Consider the following 22,418-nt stretch of genomic DNA (forward strand, 5'->3'; position numbering starts at 1 on the left):
GAACACCCTCTTCCGTTGCTCCCCTGTTATCAACATCGGGAGTAACAACCCCTCCTTCTTTTGGGACTTCAGCCCCCAACTCTGAGCCAGAGAAGTGCCAGCCTCCTCCGGCTCCCCTCGCGTGGGAGGGATCGCTTGGTGCCCTCCCTTCCACGGTTACTGCCCCTCCAGATGTCAGCCAGTGGCTGAAGAAGCCACCACCTGAGGTCCGTAGGGCTTCCAGGTCTTCCTCGGTCCATGAGCCTGGGTCGGAAAAGCCCACCCAGCCTGATAAACTGAAGGTCAAACGGGACCCTACAAAAAAGAAGAGAAAGCAAAAGGAGTTCACCACTGCACCTGAAGATGATGTGGAGCATCTAGCGTCCCCTCAGGAGCTAGATGTTGCTCGACCTGCAGCTCCTATGGCAGTTGATCAGGCTACTTCGCAATTGGTGGCACCGCGCGCTTCTTAGGCGTAACCTATTCCCCCCCCCCCCCCCCTTTCCCCCCAGTTCTTTCATGTCTTCAGTCTTGGATACCCCTGGCCCTACAGGAAACCTGGTTTCCTGATCGGCGGACCCCTCCCTCCGTGGCTACCAGGGTTACTATAAGAACCATGTAGAATATGACAGGGTGTCTGGTGGTGTCTGTGTTTATGTTCTTGCCACTGTCCCTAGTGCCCCAGTGCCACTTCACACAGCTCTTGAGGCCGTGGCTGTTAAGAGTCCAAGCAGGAATGGAGCTTACCATCTGTTCCCTCTACCTTCCCTCGGATGACGTTGTCCCTCTTACCGGACCTAGCTGCCTTGTTTGCCCAGCTTCCCCCCCCCCCCCCCCCCCCCACTGCCATTCCTCCTTTTGGGGGACTGTAATGGGGTGGGGCCCAGATCTCAGGCCAGGGTAGGAACATTGAGGCTCTCTTGGCACAGCAGGACGTTTGCCTCCTTAACACTGGTGCTCCCACATATTTTAGCTTGACTCATGGCACATACTCGGCCATTGACCTCTCTCTTAGTAGCCCAGGTCTTCTTCCATACCTTAGTTGGAGGGTCCACGACGACCTCTGTGGTAGCGACCACTTTCATATCTTGGTTTCTCTTCTTCAATCCCAACCCTCTGACCAGCTGCCATGATGGTCTCTTCGTGGAGCTGATTGGGCAGCCTACACCGCAGCTACTATGGCCATTGCACCGCTTCCTGGTGACATTGATTTGGCAGTGGACGAGGTCACTATGGCCATTGTTTCTGCTGCCGAGGCAACTGTCCCCTGCTCTTCAAGTACCCTAATGCGTAAGTCAGTTCCTTGGTGGACAACAGAGATTGCAGAAGCTATCCGGGACTGCCGGCGAGCCCTGCAATGACACCGGCATCACCCTTCCCTAGAGAATCTGGTTGCCTTCAAACGGCTGCGGGCCCAGGCTTGGCGGTTCATCTGGCGGAGCAAACAGGACTGCTGGGAATGACATGTTGCCACCATAGATTCTCGCACCTCCCAATCTCAGGCGTGGTCGCGGGTTCGGCGCATTTTTGGCTTTCGCCCTCATGCGTCTGTCCCTTGCCTTTCTCTTCGGGGTACACTTTGTACTGACCCAATCGCCATCGCCAAACATCTGACAGAGTACTTCGCTCGTATTTCCGTGACAGCAGACTACAGCACAGAATTCTGTGCCATTAAAGAGTAAGCTGAGCGTACGCAGTTGTCATTTCGCATGCACTGTTGGGAACGATACAACGCCCTGTTTAGTGAATGGGAGTTCCAAAGTGCCCTTACAACTTGCCCCCATACCTCTCTAGGTCCAGACCGAATTCGCAACCAGTTTCTTCGCCATCTTTTGGCACATTCTCAGGGTGAATTACTCGCCCTGTTTAACCGCATCTGGACGGAGGGCGTTTTCCCAACTCGTTGGCAGGATAGCATTACCATCCTGGTGCTGAAACCTGGTGCAGATCTGCTGGTGGTTGATAGCTATCGCCCTATCAGCCTTACCAACGTTATGTGCAAACTCCTGGAATGGATGGTGAGTCGGCAGCTCATGTGGATACTCGAAGCTCGGGGCCTCCTAACCCAGCAACAGGGGGACTTCCGTCAGGGCCACTCAGTGATCGACAACTTAGTCTTGCTAGAGTCGGCTATTCGTACAGCTTTTACTCGGCGAGAACATCTGGTTGCTGTTTTCTTTGATCTTCAGAAGGCGTACGATACCACCTGGCGCCATCATATCCTTGCTACGCTGCTCGAATGGGGCTTACGGGACCCACTTCCGATTTTTCTACGGAATTTTCTCTCCAATCACTCCTTTCGGGTTAGAGTTGGCACATATTTTAGCTGTGCTCATATTCAGGAGAACGGTGTCCTGCAGGGCTCGGTTCTCAGTGTTCCCCTCTTTTTGGTGGTGATTAATGGTCTTGTGGCTGCGGTGGGCTCATTGGTCTGTTCCTCTCTATATGCCGATTACTTTTGTCTTTATTACAGTTCCCCAAGCATCAGTGTCACTGAATAGCAGCTGCAGGGAGCTATCCGTAAGTCACGTTTTTGGGCATCCAACCACAGTTTTCAGTTCTCAGCCTCTAAGACCCGAGTGATGCATTTCTGTCATCGTTGAACTGTCCACCTCCATCCAGAGCTCTACCTCGCCCATGAACTCCTTCGTGTTGAGGAGACGCATCGCTTCCTTGGCATGCTGTTTGATGCTCAGCTCACTTGGACACCTCATCTTCACGAGCTTAAACAACGGTGCTGGCGGCACCTCGACATCCTTCACTGCCTCAGCCACACCATTTGGAGGGCTGCACGAACAACCCTCCTACAGCTCTATAAGGCCTTAGTCCAGTGCCGTCTCGACTACGGGAGCTTGGTGTACGACTCAGCAGCACCTTCAACATTGCAGATCCTCTATCCGATTCTCCATTGTGGCGTCAGACTGGCAACAGGTACCTTCCACACTAGTCCGGTGGCTAGCCTTCTTGTAGAAGCTGGAATCCCTTCCCTTATGATTCTGCCGACAACAGTTGCTTGCGTCATACATCGCCCGCGTCCATGCCCTGCCCGACCACCCAAACCGCAGGCTCCTTTTTCAGTCTACTGCACTCCTGTCCCCACGACGGTGGCGTAGGTTGGGTCTCCCGATCGGGGCCCGTGTTCGTTCCCTTCTCTCGTCACTAGAGTCCTTTCCCCTTCCTCCATCCTTCCAGCCCTCTTCTTTTACCCCTCCTTGGTCCCTCCCTTGCTTGCAGCTTTGCTTGGATTTGTCCTGCGACTCCAAGTCCTCCGTTCCACCTGCCAGTCTTCGTCAACAATTCCTGGCTCTTCTTGCCTCATTTCGCGATGTAGATGTAGTCTACACCGATCGTTCTCTGGTCAGTGGACGCACTGGGATTGCTTTCATCCACGGTGACTACGTTGAGCAGCATTCCCTGCCTTGTGGAAGCAGTGTTTTCACTGCGGAGCTGGTTGCTCTTTATCGTGCACTCGCTCACCTTTCCTCCTGCCCTGGGGAGTCATTTGTCATATGCAGTGACTCCCTGATTGGATTGCAAGCACTCAACCAGTGTTTTTCTCGGGACCCTTTGATGTGCGGTTTTCAGGATGCTGTTTTTGCTATCGCCGAGTGTGGTCGTTCAGCGGCGTTTGTGTGTACCCCGGGCCACATCCACATTCCAGGAAACGAACGTGTCGATCGGTTGGCCAAGCAGGCCACCCCTGGAGCTTAGTCTCGTGGAAAGAGACCTATGGTCAGCCCTACATCGCAAGATCCGTGATGTCTGGAGCTCTGAATGATCTGTCTTGAACATGCCAAATAAGCTCCACATGGTCAAGTCATCCACGGCCGTATGGAACTCATCCTTGAGGGGCACGCGTAGGGACTCAGTTGTTCTCTGCCGTCTCCGAATTGGACATACGCGGTTGACCCACAACTATCTCCTTTGTCGTGAGAACCCGCCCAAGTGTCACCGTGATGCAGGGCTGACAGTGGTCCATCTTCTGATGGACTGCCCCCTTTTAGCCCCCTTGCGGCAGTCCTTTAATTTACCAGCTGCATCTCCTTTAATTCTCGGTGACGATACCTCTATAGCTGACTCAGTTTTAAGTTTATCCATGCAGCTGGGTTTTATCACTCACTCTAGTGTAGGCACTCTCGCGTGATTTCTCAAGCTACACCCACTCCAGCGACTTTTAATTGTGACGTAGATACCAAAATAGTGTCTTCTATGGTAACAAGTTGTGTTGGTACCTCTATCAATGCTTTCCAGCTGGAGGTTCTTCGTTTGTTGTTGAGTGGTTGACCTTTTACCTGATCCATCAACCACCGTAGTCTGTTTTACTCTAGTCAACTATTTGCTCTGCTCCTTTTAAGTGTCCTCTATTTTGTGTTACTGCGGTGTTCATTTTAGATCTGTAACCCCTTGGTGTTCCCTCCCTCTGGGTGCAGAGGTTACGCTTTTACTATATAGGCCTTTTATAGGTATGTCTGTTTGGAACTGGGGACTGATGACCTCGATGTTTAGCCCCCCCTCAAACCCCAAAACCAACCAACCAAGCCATGATAGAATTTTGCTATAAGTATTAAGACATTACAAACTATATATGATAATTTTTTGGAATTTTTAAAATTGCCACTTTCTGAGAAATTAAATTTTAAAATTTTCAATTTTTTAAAAATTGCAATGCCTACCTTGTGGCATATCATATTAAAGCCCTATTCAACAGCTTTAAAATGAGACCACTCCCAAGTTTATAACATCACTGGTTGCCAGCCTATGGGCATCTAAAAGTGACAAAATATGAATTTTTTTTTAAATTGAATCTTTAAAAATTAATAACTTCAAAAATAATTGTGCTGTATAACTGAAATTTGGTATTTTTTCATAAGTCTATGATATATTGTTGCATACCAAAAATCATGAAAATCTGAGACATCAATTCTCAAAATCTCCTGAAATTGTGTTGATCTGACATGGAATGACCCAAAACTTGTATGTTCCGCCTAATTTTGATGTTAAAAAGATGACATACGAGGTGCATTCAAGTTCTAAGGCCTCCGATTTTTTTTCTCCGTACTGGAAAGAGATAGAAACGTGCGCATAGTTTTAAAATGAGGCCGCGTTCATTGTCAATACGTCCCAGAGATGGCAGCACCGTACGGCAGATGGAATTTTACCGCCAGGGGCGAGAATGAGAACTGTTTTACATACTTAAAATGGCGACGTTTTCCTTACTTGAACAGCGTGCAATCACTCGTTTTATGAATTTGCGTGGTGTGAAACCAATTGAAATTCATCGACAGTTGAAGGAGACATGTGGTGATGGAGTTATGGATGTGTCGAAAGTGCGTTCGTGGGTGCGACAGTTTAATGAAGGCAGAACATCATGTGACAACAAACCAAAACAACCTCGGGCTCGCACAAGCCGGTCTGACGACATGATCGAGAGAGTGGAGAGAATTGTTTTGGGGGATCGCCGAATGACTGTTGAACAGATCGCCTCCAGAGTTGGCATTTCTGTGGGTTCTGTGCACACAATCCTGCATGACGACCTGAAAATGCGAAAAGTGTCATCCAAGTGGGTAACCGCCAGTGCTGAAAAAATGATGGTGTCCATGTTCTGGGATAACGAGGGCGTAATCCTTACCCATTGCGTTCCAAAGGGCACTACGGTAACAGGTGCATCCTACGAAAATGTTTTGAAGGACAAATTCCTTCCTGCACTGCAACAGAAACGTCCGGGAAGGGCTGCGCGTGTGCTGTTTCACCAAGACAACGCACCCGCACATCGAGCTAACGTTACGCAACAGTTTCTTCGTGATAACAACTTTGAAGTGATCCCTCATGCTCCCTACTCACCTGACCTGGCTCCTAGTGACTTTTGGCTTTTTCCAACAATGAAAGACACTCTCCGTGGCCGCACATTCACCAGCCGTGCTGCTATTGCCTCAGCGATTTTCCTGTGGTCAAAACAGACTCCTAAAGAAGCCTTCGCCGCTGCCATGGAATCATGGCGTCAGCGTTGTGAAAAACGTGTACGTCTGCAGGGCGATTACATCGAGAAGTAACGCCAGTTTCATCGATTTCGGGTGAGTAGTTAATTAGAAAAAAAATCGGAGGCCTTAGAACTTGAATGCACCTCGTACATTATACTGCAACAACTTTGTATACTAATAAATTGGATTTTTATGGGTTGTACTTTTCCAGTCTGCTTAAAGATAACATAATTGTCCCTCTACATAAAAAAGGAGACATATCCAGTGTTGATAATTACTGTCAAATTTCTCTTGTGCCAATACTTTCAAAAATAGTAGAACAGTGCACGTATTAATAAGAATTTCACCTTAATGGAACACTGAAAACTGTTGAAAATGTTGTTTCAAAAATATTCAGTGCCTCTGAAATATAATTATTTGCTGATGCCCTACTGATTGACTTGTGCAAAGCATTTGTCTCTTGTAAGTCATTGGATTCTAATAGATAAACTTGGTTGCTACGGTCTTGGAGATTCAGACCTAACTCTTGTATAATTGTTTTCTCGACAGTAGAAAGCAGAAGGTACACTTTAATAATATAAGCTCTAGAGGCGTGTCTCAAGGTTTCATGCTGGGACCTTTATATTTTGCAGTTTATTTTAATGACCTACCTAGTATCATCCTATGTGAATCTGTTTTCTAGGCTGATGATACTACCTTCATTGCAACTGAAATGACATGGAGGACCTAAAGGAACAAGGACAGTGAATTAGCTATAAATCAGAATAAAACTAAAAGTGTAATTTTTAGTTTTTGCAGTACCGACGATGATTGTATATCTGTTAAACTTCTGAGTGTACACTTGGATTCCAAATTAACTTGGAAACTCCACACAGATTTTGTATACACTAAATTATCAAGAGTCATATACTTGTTACATAAAATTAGAGCATGTGCGAGTGAAAACATTATGCTTAGCTCCTATTATGCATTTTTTAATAGCCACATAATATACTGTATACTGCATTGATGCAGTGGGGTGAAAAGAGGGATTATGTGGCAGAAAAAGGCTATCAGATGTGTAGCATGTGTTTTGAAAAACAGTATATCCTGTAGGAAACTGGGTGTCTTTATTTACTCTCAGATGTCCAGTATACACAATAAAACCAGGAGAACTACAAATTAAATCAATCATTTCATTATCACAATGCATGTCAAAAAGGAAAGATTGACCAAGACCAAGCAAGGAGCACAATAGCCATATATACCTTCCAGTTAAGTTGTGTAATGCGCTACCACCAGAAGCGTACCGAGCAAGGTGGTGCAGTGGTTAGCACACTGGACTCACATTCGGGAGGACGACCGTTCAATCACACGTCCAGCCATTGTGATTTAGGTTTTCTGTGATTTTCCTAAACTGCTTCAGGCAAATGCTGGGGTGGTTCCTTTGAAAGGGCATGGCCGACTTCCATCTCCATCCTTTCCTAATCCAATAAGATCGATGACCTCGCTGGTTGGTCTTTTCCACCAAATCAACCCAACCCAACCCAGAAGCATGCACTAATTCATTAAAAACTTACATGAATTTTCTATAAAACTTGCTTAATAAGAAAGCTTTGTATGCCATGGAGGAATACTTTGATTGTGCAAAAGAATGTGAGGTATGCTCATTGTGTGTTTGTAAATATATAATATTTAACTGTTTGGTATTTTATTATTATTATTATCATCATCATCATCATCAATCATCATCATCCAGCTGGTTTGTTCTTGTGTCTCCGGGCCTTTTCCAAGAATATCTTCCTTCCTTCTCTGTGCATACAGTGTATTTCTCATTGCATGCTAAAATTTATTGCAGAACTCAAGGGTTTTCCAATGCCTTGTTGCTGGGAATGTGTTCTCATGATAGCCCGCCTTCTATTTCATCCTCCTGTATAACATTCCAAACTGACAACTCATGTACTTTATTTTTTTAGCAAGTTGGCAAGTTGATTTTCCCCTTTACCTCTTCTCTTATTTAATGAACTAGATATATGTCAGTTTAATTTCTTTTATTACCTTCTGTGTAAATTATGAATTTAACATAAAACAGTTATCTGACCAAATCCCAATAACCTCTAGGATTTGCCTATGTGCTGAAGGAACCCCTTATGCTTTCTACTAATAGATTTGCTAACTTGTCTTTAACCCTCGTCTTCAAGTTTAGACCATGAGTATATCTTCCAATAGTATCCACTGGAACTGCACCAATATGAAATCTTGCATCCAAAGAAATCCTCTCAGCTTTGTGTTTACTTGCTTTACAGCAGGGTTAACACAGGCCTACTCATTGCACCATAGGACCTCCACAAACGCAAGTAGTTGCTCATAGTTTGGTCAAGTAACACGCGAAGGGTGGTCAGAAACATTCTGAAAAGCTTGTAAGGGTGTTGCAGGAGAGGCTGTGCCGAGAAACAATTGTTCAGAAAAACATTTGATATGTTGCATCGTTTGCATTATTTAGCATTGAAGTTAGTCCATTAGGTCATTGCTTGCGCTATTTCAAGCAGCCTGCCAGAGAAAGCATTGCCAAATGTGTTCTTCGTTTGGTTTCCTCAGATGAAACAAATGTAGCTTTTGCTCACCTAGCTTAAATTTATCACTTCTGAAAAAGGCAAAATTTATATTGTAATAAGCATTTCAACAAGTAGTAATTCACAGATCCACAGACATCTGTGCAAGTCCTTGAATTTCATGCTCAGTGACCTGATTGTCTAAATTCAGCACTAAATAACTCCAAAATGGTGCAACATATCAAATATTTTTCTTAACAAATATTTCTCAGCACAACCTCTCCTGCAACATTCTTACAAGCTTTTCAGACTGTTTCTGGCCACCCTGTGAACTATGTATTACATTTATAGCAAGACTGTTTTCAGCTCCCCCATCTGTCAGCACTTGATCATCCTCACTAAAGGCTTTACACATTTTTCTCAAGGCTTACTACTTGGTGTCACAGAAGTTGTGACCTGATATCGTGAATCTGATGTTTCCTATAGCTGCTAGGCCACCCATCTCCCATGACTGCTACTGAGCAGCAGAACTCTTCTTTTTCTGTTCCATTCTGTTTTGTTTCCAATTTACGTAAAATCTCCTATCACTGATCTACTGCACTTTACATTCCACTACATGTACTGTTTGTTTACCACTTTTTCCCAGCATCCTTTCTCTCTCTCAAAACACCCACCTCTTCCAATTCTACAATCCTGATGCTATCTAACACCAAACTCCTCTCTTGGGTCTTGCAGGATTCCTTCTCTGCACATTGGAATGTGTTGTAACATTGATCCTGCCATCTTTTCAGAATTAAGGCAAATGGTGGGATGGTTCCTTTGAAAGGGTATGACTGATTTGTTTCCTCAATTTTGCATATTCTAACTCAGCTTAACAGACAAATATCCTTTCCTACTGTACAATTTTCTGCTCTTTGTAAGATGATAAAAACTCATGTAAGAGTTTTGTTGAGCATCCCATTCTCTTCACAGTTTAATAATCTATGGCAACAACCATAATCCTCACATACATCAAGTGCCCAGAATAGTGCAAATCTGACAGTACAGATTTTCAATAAGACAACCTATTCCCTGCATAATAGTAAATTATTTATTTACAGAAATACACCTCATGGAATGCTGTCACAAATTTAATATTACTTTTTACAGATTCGGGATTGAACATAGAATTTCATCCATCAGGAATGTATTTTGCTGTTGGACTCACAAACAGTGGTGTGAAACTGTATGATATACGAACATACAAGCTTCTACAGAATTATAAATGTCACTCTGGAGCTGTCAACAAACTGGCTTTTCATCCAAATGGGAACTATATTCTTACTGCTTCTGCAGATTCCACGATGATGGCAAGTGAATAACTTTCTAATCATATGCTAGGATTATTAATGTCAAATTTTCAAGATAGATTTTCTGTCCTTGCTTTTACACTGCACAATTAACATTGTTGCCAGTAAAGGTCACACTGTTTTCAGTATGGCTGTATCATGAAATTTCCTGGCAGATTAAAACTGTGTCACGGACCGAGACTTGAACCCGGGACCTTTGCCTTTCGTGGACAAGTGCTCTACCAACTGAGCTACCCAAGCACGACTCACGACCCGTCGTCACAGCTGCAGAGTGAAAATCTCGTTCTGGAAACATCCCCCAGGCTGTGGCTAAGCCATATCTCTGCAATATCCCTTCTTCCAGGAGTGCTAGTTCTGCAAGGTTCGCAGAAGAGCTTCTGTGAAGTTTGGAAGGTAGGAGACGAGGTACTGGTGAAATTAAAGCTGTGAGGACAGGTCGTGAATCGTGCGTGGGTAGCTCAGTTGGTAGAGCACTTGCCCGAGAAAGGCAAAGGTCCCGAGTTCGAGTCTCGGTCCAGTACACAGTTTTTAACTGCCATGAAGTTTCATATCAGCACACACTCCGCTGCAGAGTGAAAATCTCATTATGGCTGTATCATTTTTGGATTGTAATGAGTCTAATTGTAATGGTAAGCTAATCAGTGATTTGTTTGAGGTTTAGCATTATCTGAATTTTATCTAGTGAGTCAACATGGAATTAGGTTTTAAGTAAGTATTAAACTGTCAAATAGAGATAGAAATAATTTACTTTTCACTTGGCTGTAGAGTAGCATATACAAATTAAAATAAAACCTTACAATGTTTTGTGCTTGAGATTTCTTGACAATGAGAGGAAAATGTGGAAAACAAGTGGGATCTTACAAAGCTTTATATGTGAAAGTACCCAGACTGGATTGTGTGTCAGCTTAAAACCGTACCATGACTAGACCTAAACCTCAACAAGCAAGGTATTGGAAAAAACACCCTGGTCCAACTTAAATTTTCACTGTTAACTGCTTTACTGAACTCTTAAGCTCTCTTTTTAACTACTGATGTGTTAAGTTGTGGTGAGCACTAGATTTTATCAGAGTGATAAGTGGTGGTAGGGGTCATAATAATAAAAATGTCCCAGGTGGCAGATGGGGGAGAAGGGGGGCATGTTCCTCACCCGATAGTGATAGATGTATGGGGGAGGAGGGGGTGGGGTGGCGCATCCTCACCTGATAGTGATAGATGTGTGTGAGGTAAAATAGCTCTAACAGACTCTGGAACTTTAATTCCAGTTTTAAGAATGAATTAAGAAATTCATATCCCCCTTTCGAAGCTCAAGTAACCTTGGAATGCATGGTGGAAACATCTCAAGAAAGAACTACATCAGGAGGTGTCCTGATAAGGGATCCTCTGTCACTTCAGGCAACACAGTTAGTCTAGTGGATTATGGATACGCCAAACCAGCATTCAAGAATGAGTCTGAGCATTCTGAAAACCCCTTGTTAGAATTCAAATGCAAAACAAAATACTTTCTTGTATTTTGGCATTGCAGGAAACATTGTTAAAGGATGACAGTACTGTGTAATATGAGAACTATTGCAGTTTTAAAGGAGAAGATATTCAACATAAGGGTATGGCATTTGCCATATGGTGTAAAGTGGTGAAGTCCTTCATGAATTTTTATTCTCCTTCAGAAGACAATCTCTTGTAACATTATGGTGTGGAAACAAAGTTACACGCTGATTGCCTGCCATGCTCCTGTAGATTAAGACAATAGGTAGAACCCAAATAAGGTGAATAATTTTGGAAACCCTTAGGAAATGAAGTATCCAAAGTATCAAATCAAAGTGTCAGAATATTGCTAAGATATTTTAAACCTCAAATTGAGAAAGAGAAAATCTTTTGCAAAATCGTCTGAGACTACCCAGCACATAAAAGAACCAATAGAAAATGCAAGAGACTGATCAGCCTGTGCAAAACTTTCAACTTAAAAAATGATGTTCACTTATATCAAAAAGCTCCTCAGAAAACAAGAAGCTTGGAAATCACCAAATCCAAATTTTGGAGATTTCCAAATTGATGATGTCGCAGTTTCAAGTAGAAATATTAAAGAAATGATGAATGTAAAGGCAAAGAAAGGAGTAAATATTGAAAAAGACTATTACTTCATGACAGTTAAGGTAAAATTTAGTCCCAAGTGCAAGACTAGGTGGTAGAAGAATAAAATATTTGAGACTGACTGATAGAAATTACAAAACAATGAAGAAGTCTTCCAGAAAAAATTAAACAATTTAGATACTAGTGATCGGAAAAGCATCAGTACCAAAACAGTATATACTGCCAAGGAAACATCTCCATTGGAAAAAGAAAAAATAAAAACCACGGAAGGTGGAATCAAGACTGTGATGGTAGCTTAGAAGGAAAGATTGAGAGCATGGGAAAGATGGTATTCTGCAAAGAAGTTGATTACATGCAATTCATAAACCAAATAAAGCAAAGGGCAAAAATTTTGAGGTCCGCTAAGAGAAATTCTAAAAAGTCTCCTCCACGTGATATTGAAGATGACTTCCGGAAAAACAACACAAAAAAATTTATAAAACCTAGAAAGCTAAATTAATGAAGAGTCAGCTGCCAAGTCTGCAATTTAAAAGAGGAAGACTTAGCCTTTAATAATAAAGAAACTATGGTTTATTAGCAGAGAACTTCGAGAACTTTGTCGACTGTGAAACCAGTGGTATCTTTTGACAGAGTAGAACCTGAAAACGTTTTCCCAAATTAAGAGCCACCAGATAAAACTGAAATTCAGAATATAAAGGACTCAAAAATAACAAGGCTCCTGGAGAGGATTCAATTGTTGCGGAAATGTGGAGATAATTGAAAAACTTCAAAAATTTTCGGGAAACTGAGAAAATTCCAGAAGGATCAGAACGCATTCTCGTAAATCCTTTACACAAGAAAGTAAATAAGTCCAATGTTAACAACTACACATGAATTTCTTTAGGGGCTGTTATGTACAAAATCCTATCCAAGACCCTTCAGAATTGTTTGGAAGAGCAGTTAGATCACCAGCTCAGTAAATACCAAGGGGGATTTAGAAAGGACCAGTATTTCGTTGGACAGCGTATAAATTTGAAACTGATTGTATGGAACTATTCTTTAAGAAAGCTAACACAGCCATAGGCAGAGAACCAATCTTCAATACACTACAAGAATTCGGCACAGGCAAAAAAATAAAAAAGTGAATAAATAATTGGCAATGCAGTGAAACCCCACTTCAACACTTTTCAAAGGACTTCAAAAAGCGGTGTAAAATGTGGAAAATAATGTTTTAAGCTGTAAAAAGTACTTACAGGATACCCCCCATCATTTTCACACTTTACGTATGACATATGTACATAAAAGGCACGAAAAGACTTGTCAGGAATGTCTTTATTATCTAATAAAGGTTTATTATCTAATAAAAACTGCTGATGTAACTGGAACTGATAATTGTCTGAGAAGTAGGAAAGTCGTTTTGATTGGTGTCCGCATTATTGCTTGTGATTGGTGTAAATCGGTGAATGGGAAGTTCACAGAAAGCCTGATGGAAAACTGCGCCGTAGGGTATATAGGAAGCCAACAAGTACTGATAGGTACCTACATGCCTCCTCTCATCACCACCCTACGCAGAAGAAATCTGCCTGCACCCTTTAACCAAGAGGGCTTACAGGATCAGCGATCAGGAGCATCTAAAGGGAGAACTACAAAACATCAAGCCCATTTTTGGTGCCAATGGTTATGGGATGAAACTAATAGGAAAAACTACGGCAAAAAAGAATGAAGGCAATAGAGGAGAGCTGAAGGAAGCACAAAACATCACTGTGTTACCATATGTTCAAAGTATCACTGAGCAGGTGGGCAGAATTCTTTGCCGAGCAGGTATCAAGCCAATTTTCTGAAGCAGCAACAGAATAAAAAATGTTCTTTGCACAATGAAAAATGGAGTGGAAAAACTACATGCTGCTGGAGTTTACAAAATCAGGTGTGTATATAGGCGAGACGGGATGACCCATCAGCACACGAAAGGTTGTTGTTGTTGTTGTTGTTGTTGTTGTTGTCTTCAGTCCTGAGACTGGTTTGATGCAGCTCTCCATGCTACCCTATTCTGTGCAAGCTTCTTCATCTCCCAATACTTACTGCAACCCACATCCTTCTGAATCTGCTTAGTGTATTCATCTCTTGGTCTCCCTCTACGATTTTTACCCTCCACGCTGCCCTCCAATGCTAAATTTGTGATCCCTTGATGCCTTAGAACTCGTCCTACCAACCGGTCCCTTCTTCTTGTCAAGTTGTGCCACAAACTCCTCCCCAATTCTATTCAATACCTCCTCTCATTAGTTATGTGATCTACCCATCTAATCTTCAGCATTCTTCTGTAGCACCACATTTCGAAAGTTTCTATTCTCTTCTTGTCTAAACTATTTATCGTCCACGTTTCACTTCCATACATGGCTACACTCCATACAAATACGTTCAGAAACGACTTCCTGACATTTAAATCTGTACTCGATGTTAACAAATTTATCTTCTTCAGAAACGCTTTCCTTGCCATTGCCAGTCTACATTTTATATCTTCTCTACTTCAACCATCATCAGTTATTTTGCTCCCCATATAGCAAAACTCCTTTACTACTTTAAGTGTCTCATTTCCTAATCTAATTCCCTCAGCATCCCTCAACTTAATTCGACTACATTCCATTATCCTCGTTTTGCTTTTGTTGATGTTCATCCTATATCCTCCTTTCAAGACACTGTCCATTTCGTTCAACTGGTCTTCCAAGTCCTTTGCTGTCTCTGACAGAATTACAATGTCATCGGCGAACCTGAAAGTTTTTATTTCTTCTCCATGGATTTTAATACCTACTCCGAATTTTTCTTTTGTTTCCTTTACTGCTTGCTAAATATACAGATTGAATAACATCGGAGAGAGGCTACAACCCTGTCTCACTCCCTTCCCAACCACTGCTTCTCTTTCGTGTCCCTCGACTCTTATAATTGCCATATGGTTTCTGTACAAATTGTAAATAGCCATTCGCTCCCTGTATTTTACCCTTGCCACCTTCAGAATTTGAGAGAGAGTATTCCAGTCAACATTGTCAAAAGCTTTCTCTAAGTCTACAAATGCTAGAAACGTAGGTTTGCCTTTCCTCTTTCCTTAATCTAGCTTCTATGATAAGCCGTAGGGTCAGTATTGTCTCGCGTGTTCCAACATTTCTACGGAGTCCAAACTGATCTTCCCTGAGGTCGGCTTCTACCAGTTTTTCCATTCGTCTGTAAAGAATTTGTGTTAGTATTTTGCAGCTGTGACTTGTTAAACCTATAGTTTGGTAATTTTCACATCTGTCAACACCTGCTTTCTTTTGGATTGGAATTATTATATTCTTCTTGAAGTTTGAGGGTATTTCGCCTGTCTCATATATCTTGCTTACCAGATGGTAGAGTTTTGTCAGGACTGGCTCTCCCAAGGCTGTCAGTAGTTCTAATGGACCGTTGTCTACTCCTGAGGCCTTGTTTCAACTTAGGTCTTTCAGTGCTTGGTCAAACTCTTCACGCAGTATCATATATCCCATTTCATCTTCATCTACATCCTCTTCCATTGCCATACTATTACCCTCAAGTACATCGCCCTTGTATAGACCCTCTATATACTCCTTCCACCTTTCTGCTTTCCCTTCTTTGCTTAGAACTGGGTTCCCATCTGAGCTCTTGATATTTGTACAAGTGCTTCTCTTTTCTCCAAAGGCCTCTTTAATTTTCCTGTAGGCAGTATCTATCTTACCCCTAGTGAGATAAGCCTCTACATCCTTACATTTGTCCTCTAGCCATCCCTGCTTAGCCATTTTGCACTTCCTGTCGATCTCATTTTTGAGACGTTTGTATTCCTTTTTGCCTGCTTCATTTACTGCATTTTTGTATTTTCTCCTTTCGTCAATTAAGTTCAATATTTCTTCTGTTACCCAAGGATTTCTACTAGCCCTCGTCTTTTTACCTACTTGATCCTCTGCTGCCTTCACTACTTCATCCCTCAAAGCTACCCATTCTTCTTCTACTGTTTTTCTTTCCCCCATACTTGTCAATTGCTCCCTTATGCTCTCCCTGAGACTCTGTACAACCTCTAGTTTAGTCAGTTTATCCAGGTCCCATCTCCTTAAATTGCCACCGTTTTGCAGTTTCTTCAGTTTTAATCTACAGTCCATAACCAATAGATTGTGGTCAGAGTCCACATCTGCCCCTGGAAATGTCTTACAATTTAAAACCTGGTTCCTAAATCTCTGTCTTACCATTATATAATCTATCTGAAACCTGTCAGTATCTCCAGGTTTCTTCCATGTATACAGCCTTCTTTTATGATTTTTGAACCAAGTGTTAGCTATGATTAAGTTATGCTCTGTGCACAATTCTACCAGGCGGCTTCCTCTTTCATTTCTTACCCCCAATCCATATTCACCTACTACGTTTCCTTCTATTCGTTTTCCTACTATCGAATTCCAGTCACCCATGACTATTAAATTTTCCTCTCCCTTCACTATCTGAATAATTTCTTTTGTCTCATCATACATTTCTTCAATTTCTTCGTCATCTGCTGAGCTAGTTGGCATAATAACTTGTGCTACTATAGTAGTTGTGGGCTTCGTGTCTATCTTGGCCACAATAAGGCGTTCACTATGCTGTTTGTAGTAGCTTACCCGCATTCCTGTTTTTTTATTCATTATTAAACCTACTCCTGCATTTCCCCTATTTGATTTTGTATTTATAACCCTGTATTCACCTGACCAAAAGTCTTGTTCCTCCTGCCACCGAACTTTGCTAATTCCCACTATATCTAACTTTAACCTATCCATTTCCCTTTTTAAATTTTCTAACCTACCTGTCCGATTAAGGGATCTGACATTCCACACTTCGATCCATAGAACGCCAGTTTTCTTTCTCCTGATAACGACGTCCTCTTGAGTAGTCCCCGCCCGGAGATCCGAATGGGGAACTATTTTACCTCCGGAATATTTTACCCAAGAGGACGCCATCATCATTTAACCATACAGTAAAGCTGCATGCCCTCGGGAAAAATTACGATAGATAAATCTGACTAAAACAACACACCAAGTCAGTGGTGGCAGAACACCGGGATGAGTGTGACAAACACATTGATTTTGGTGAAGCTCACATACTGACAAAACAGCCTCGTACTTTAAGGAGAAAGATTAGAGAGGAAATAGAAATAGCCATGTGACCTGCCAACGTGAACAGGGAATGTGGGTACCAACTTCTGATGTCTTGGCTGCCAGCAATAGCAGCATGACGGGACGACAGCTCACATGAAGCAATACACACAGGCACGGGGGAGACTGCAGAGACCGCAGGCACGTAGAGCACTGGTACGCCTCAGCCGGTACTAGAAAACAGGAAAACAATGCCATGTCAAAACTGCTGCCTGGTTTCCCATTCACCTCTTTACACCAACCACAAGCAGTAATGCAAACACCAATCAAAATGTTGGATTTCCACAAATGAAAAGGAATAATAAAAACACCAATAAAGAACTTCTAACATCCCTCTCCTCCATCCTTAACAGCCTATCAAAATTAGATAACAGCCACGTCTGCAGGTACATAAGAAACAAAGCTTTCTCATTCAGCAGTAAACAAAAAACCCTGAAGGAGGTCACTTGCAACAGTGACCAAAACATCGGTAGTTTTACGTATTGACAATGTGGTCACAAATACAGAAAAAAAAAATATTGACTGTGACAATGGCTGTGGAAGCCTACATTTATAAAAACATTTGAGCACTGCAAAGTGAATGACGGTGTCAACTACCTCTACAGGAGGCCAAATGCCGAAACACGTTAATTATGGTTTGAAAAAAGGTGTCACAATGATCATAACAATCACACAACTGCGTTTACGCAGAAGAGATAGTTTGGAATGATTGTGATTGGTCATGATATCTATATTCAAACGAACCTAGTTACTCCCATCAGCTTGGCAGTGGCAGTAGATACGGCATGAATTGTTCCAACTTTTACACATTTACCGGTTCAGATCCGCTGAGTAGAGTGCCCTGGTGTCAAGAAACTTAACCATGTAATATTTACAAACAATACCGAATGGTCAACATCATGCCAGTGTCATTTTGTTCTCCACGAACATTTTTTTGTAATGCGTAAATCTTGGGGAAATTGTAAATATGTTAATTTAAAATTGGGTACAAATTAACATTGTGGGCAGAGGAAATTTGACCGAAACAATGAAAATGTTGTAAATGGCGGTAAACGCTAATTCTGGGAATGTAAAGGCGAGGTTATACTGCAGTTACTGAAACATTGATACAAGCAAAGTCCAAATAAAATTGGGCGGGGGGGGGGGGGGGGGGGGGGGGGGGGAGGGGGGGGGAGAGATATCCGGTGTAAGGGAAGTTGATGGCTTTTCCCCTTTGTTCTTCAGGTTGCATTTTGGAAAAGGTAATGGAATCTTACTCTTCAGCAAAAGGAACCCAAGAAATCTGATTGGGATATCAAAGCTTGAACGTTAAACTGAACTGTCTAACCTTACCACATGATGTAGCAATATTTTTCAAAAAATGTTGGTACAGCAATTTAACAGATCAACCTGTTTGGAGAGAAGACAGAATAGGCTGGATTACAAATTTCTTTTGAGAAGACAAAATTCGTAACAAACATTAACAATGCTCCAATATACCTAAGCACAAAATATGGTAGAATCAACAGAGTGAATAAATTTAGGTACTTAAGGAAAATAACACAGCCAAATGGTCTAGATAAAGCAGCAAATAAAGAGCAAAGAAAATTGATATGCTTATCAATTAACAAAGGACATTTACAATAAAAAATCACTCTCAGTGAAAACAGAAATACAACATTACAACACTGTCTTAAAACTGGAGTGACTTCCTGCAGGTTAGTGTTACATCCTCAACAAAAAGGGAGAAATTGAAGAGTTGGAGAAAAAAAGAAAAGAAGGTCCTAAGGAAGATATTCGGCCTAAGAAAGGTTGGGACTCCACACACAAAAAGAATTAATGAGGAAATCTACACCCAACTGAAAAATCATCTGATGCTCTCCGGAAAAGGAGAATTTCGTTTTATGGTCACTAGGTTTGAAAGAGTTGAAAAAGACTGTCTAAAAACAAAAGTAATTGACCATTTTGACAAAAATCTCAAACACAAATCCATCAGTTCAGGGAAGTGAAATCAACATTACAAAGGCATAAATTATAGACGGGCCATTTTTGTAACAAGGTTAGAAAGTTGGGTGTTTTCAGGAAGAGACCAAAAACTGCATCACACAGTATCATGAGGAGATTACTTCACACAGTCCATGGATGGTTGAAATAGAAGAAAGAAGGAGAAGAAATATAGCCTCTGTTGCCAGACTAAAGTTTATTGGCTGATTGTAACACTGTGTAGAAAGCTGTTGATTCAAATACAAATGTTGCCAGTATGCCGATAAGTCATTGGAACATAACGATTTCCTATGTACATCTCTGAATCCTTTTGAAGTTATGCACTGATTGTAATTTTGTAACCACTCAACCAACCATCTAGCTAGGTAGCAATGTAACTTACCTACTGCCTCTGTGGTTCTCTGTATGTACCACCGTTATGTTTATACTGAAATAAATTTGTGATGTTAAAGCCATTAAATTTTCCAAGTTCTGAAGTCAGTCTCAATTCTCCATATCATTCCAGATTCCATCCTTAGTTCCAGATATGAGGTATCAAGATATATGGAAGGGAATTCCTACAGGTCTACACATTGGAAAAACTACACTCTTCAGTTGACACACATGTAATCATAATCTAGTTGGTGTTAAACAAACATGTGGCGTAATGCTACAGTGCTTAAAATTTGGGTAATTCTTCCACAATCATCAGAGTCATGTTTCCGTTCCACATATAAATTGTTAAAGTAATACTATTGCATTTTTTATCACATAGTGTCCTATCTGAAAAGCAACTGCAACTAGCTGAATCCACATAACAACAATATCTGGTTCCCTAAGGCACAAATTCGCCTTCTTGCCTCTGAATCCCAACCCCAGTTGGAGTGTCTTGTAACATTGACACATGTTATCTTGTCAAAATTAACCCTCCCCGCTTTCTCTTAAATTTACATAAATTCACAATGTATAGTTTTGTATGTACATAGCTTGAGGCAACGAAGCGCATCACCTACACTACATCAGTAAGTGTCCGTAATCTTGTAAGACACCCTCTTATAATTTTCTAAATTAATCATCTTATATGCAGATTTAGTATAAGCTGGTGATCACATGCTAATGTGCTACAGTACTCTGTAAATATCGCACTAAAACTATACCGTTTCTCTTTGAAAGCAATACAGAAATGACACTAAAATTATGCCAATTCTCTTCAAATGCAAGCTGGAAATCACACTAAAATTATGCCAGTTCTCATCGAATGTGTGCTGGTATGCAAGTAAAACAGATAAAAACGTGTTTTGTACTACTCTGTCCATGATAACTAGAAATGAGCGTCAGGTGTTGAAATGATGCGCCAGCCGCCTTATGATCAAATCAGAGAAGTGATGCAGCTGTCAGTTTTTAATTGCGCATTCCCTGATGTGACTTTACCTTTGCTGGCACTGACGGTGCTGTGTTGCTCACAGCACTAGATCAGTATTTTTCTTTGATCACGGCATGTAAAGTATTGTGCAGGTATAAAGTGTGATGAATTTTAGAGGAGCAGCTGACGCATGGTGCCATAGCCCAGTGGTAAAGTGCAGCGACTGGCAGTTGTTTGGGCCAGGTTTGAATCCCTCTGCTAACATCAATTTTTTTCCACACAGTGTAAAATATTAATTATAAAATTTAACCATTCCACTGGTGCAGATGTGCTCTCTAAATTCTTTGCTGAGACTGGCTTTGTTGCCACTGTATGCTCACCTAATGCTGTTATCTGTGCTGAGATAAGACATTCCAGCCTCAGTGAAATACTTACCATCTGATTTTAAGAATGCTGTTCAGTGAAGAAACTTGATCTTCTCACATCTTACAGTTTGGTATCTTTCCTTGATAAAGGACTGAATTTCTTTTCATTATTGTCATCGTTACTGTGCAACATCAAATTAAGTAAAGCATTGCACTAAAATTTAAAGAGTTTGCTGAGGTAAAAATGTGTTGCATAAATTTTGCATACAGTTGATTTTAGCCTGTACATTACTGTGTATGAAATGTAGATTAATATAAAATTTTATTTAAAATTGAGAGCAGAACAATATCTCATTGGTTTCTCAAGTTATTGGTTATTACATCTGGTGGATATTATGCACTGAGATATGGAAGTAACTCATCCGCAGCAGTGAGAGGGTCGGCAGGACTGGACGCATAAACATGTTAATAGCATTCAGTTTTAGTAAAGATTTAGGTGCAGAGTATGAGAGATTTTCAAGCAACAGCTCTGGAACGAGGCCCGTATTCGAGTGGTCAAGTGCACAGACTGGCAATTCATTGGCTTAGGTCCTATTTCTGTTGCTACAATTTTTTTCCAAGCTGTTTTAAATAATTAATTATGAAATTTAAATATATCTGAAGAGTTCAATTTATATAAGTACAATTAATGCATTCAGTTTAGTTATGATTACTACCCAAGTAAGTCAAATGGCCTTAGGCCACCCCATTGTAAGTCGCGGTAAAATTTTGCATGAGCCGCCACTGTGCAGATTTACATTCACAGTAAAACAGAATTCTTCCCAAGGTATTAATATTTTAGAGAGACAGTATCCCTGCCCCCCCCCCCCCCCTTCCCCTCCTCCACAGCACACACTGCTGTTGTTTCCTCCACTTCCAAGCTAAAGTGCTTTCAAACATTATGAATTTACTAACTGTGTCAACAGTTGTGGATTAGGACAACTTGTAATGTTCATCCAAAAAAGTATTGATACCTCAGGCATTTCTGGAGACATTAACTGGTTCTTATACTTTACAGTCATAGGAACACTGCTGAGTTTGATGATGATTTGTTTTTAAGTAAGTTCATGTAGAAGTAGTTCTTACATTTTAGGACTGAGAGTACATTGATTTATGCACTGAATCTATGACAGATTGCCACTATATCCTAGAAACTAATATAGCGGAATATTGTGATTTAGTTCTCGTCAGCACTTAGATTTTTTTCCTCCAGAGTAATTAGATCAGTGTTAAGTTCACAGAAGCATTGTTTTGTAACTTTAGTGGAACAAAATATTGTGTGTACCTAACAAACATTTAGCATCTGTGTTAACTGTGAATATCTCCCATGTGTAACTTCCGTAGCATAGAAAAACAGATGAAGTTTTAGTGCCATGTATTTTACATATTTATTGTGAAAAGGATAGATTGCTACGCAGCATGTAGAGAAGAGTCACAGATAGGCACAATGAAGAAACTGCTACAATTAAGCTTTTCGCCCTAGAGGTCTTGTCTGCTTCTGCTTTTACACATTCTTAAGTAGGAATCATTTTAATTTGAACTTACAAGGAAATGCACATAGTTATTCAATAGTATGAAAAGGATAAATTGCTACTCACTGTAAAGATGAGATGTTGAGAGATGGAG

At 41.4% G+C, this 22,418-nt stretch overlaps 1 protein-coding gene across 1 annotated transcript in view; it reads left to right on the forward strand.

Annotated features, from left to right (window-relative positions):
- The window catches only part of LOC124776921 (POC1 centriolar protein homolog A-like), a 138,375-nt gene that overhangs the window by 46,609 nt on the left and 69,348 nt on the right, over nt 1–22,418 (forward strand). Inside the window, exon 3 of the mRNA XM_047252135.1 lies at nt 9,638–9,837. Coding sequence (XP_047108091.1) covers nt 9,638–9,837 — 200 coding nt within the window. The remainder of the gene's footprint in view (nt 1–9,637; nt 9,838–22,418) is intronic.

The sequence above is a fragment of the Schistocerca piceifrons genome, chromosome 2 (assembly GCF_021461385.2).
Source record: "Schistocerca piceifrons isolate TAMUIC-IGC-003096 chromosome 2, iqSchPice1.1, whole genome shotgun sequence".
NCBI lineage: Eukaryota > Metazoa > Arthropoda > Insecta > Orthoptera > Acrididae > Schistocerca > Schistocerca piceifrons.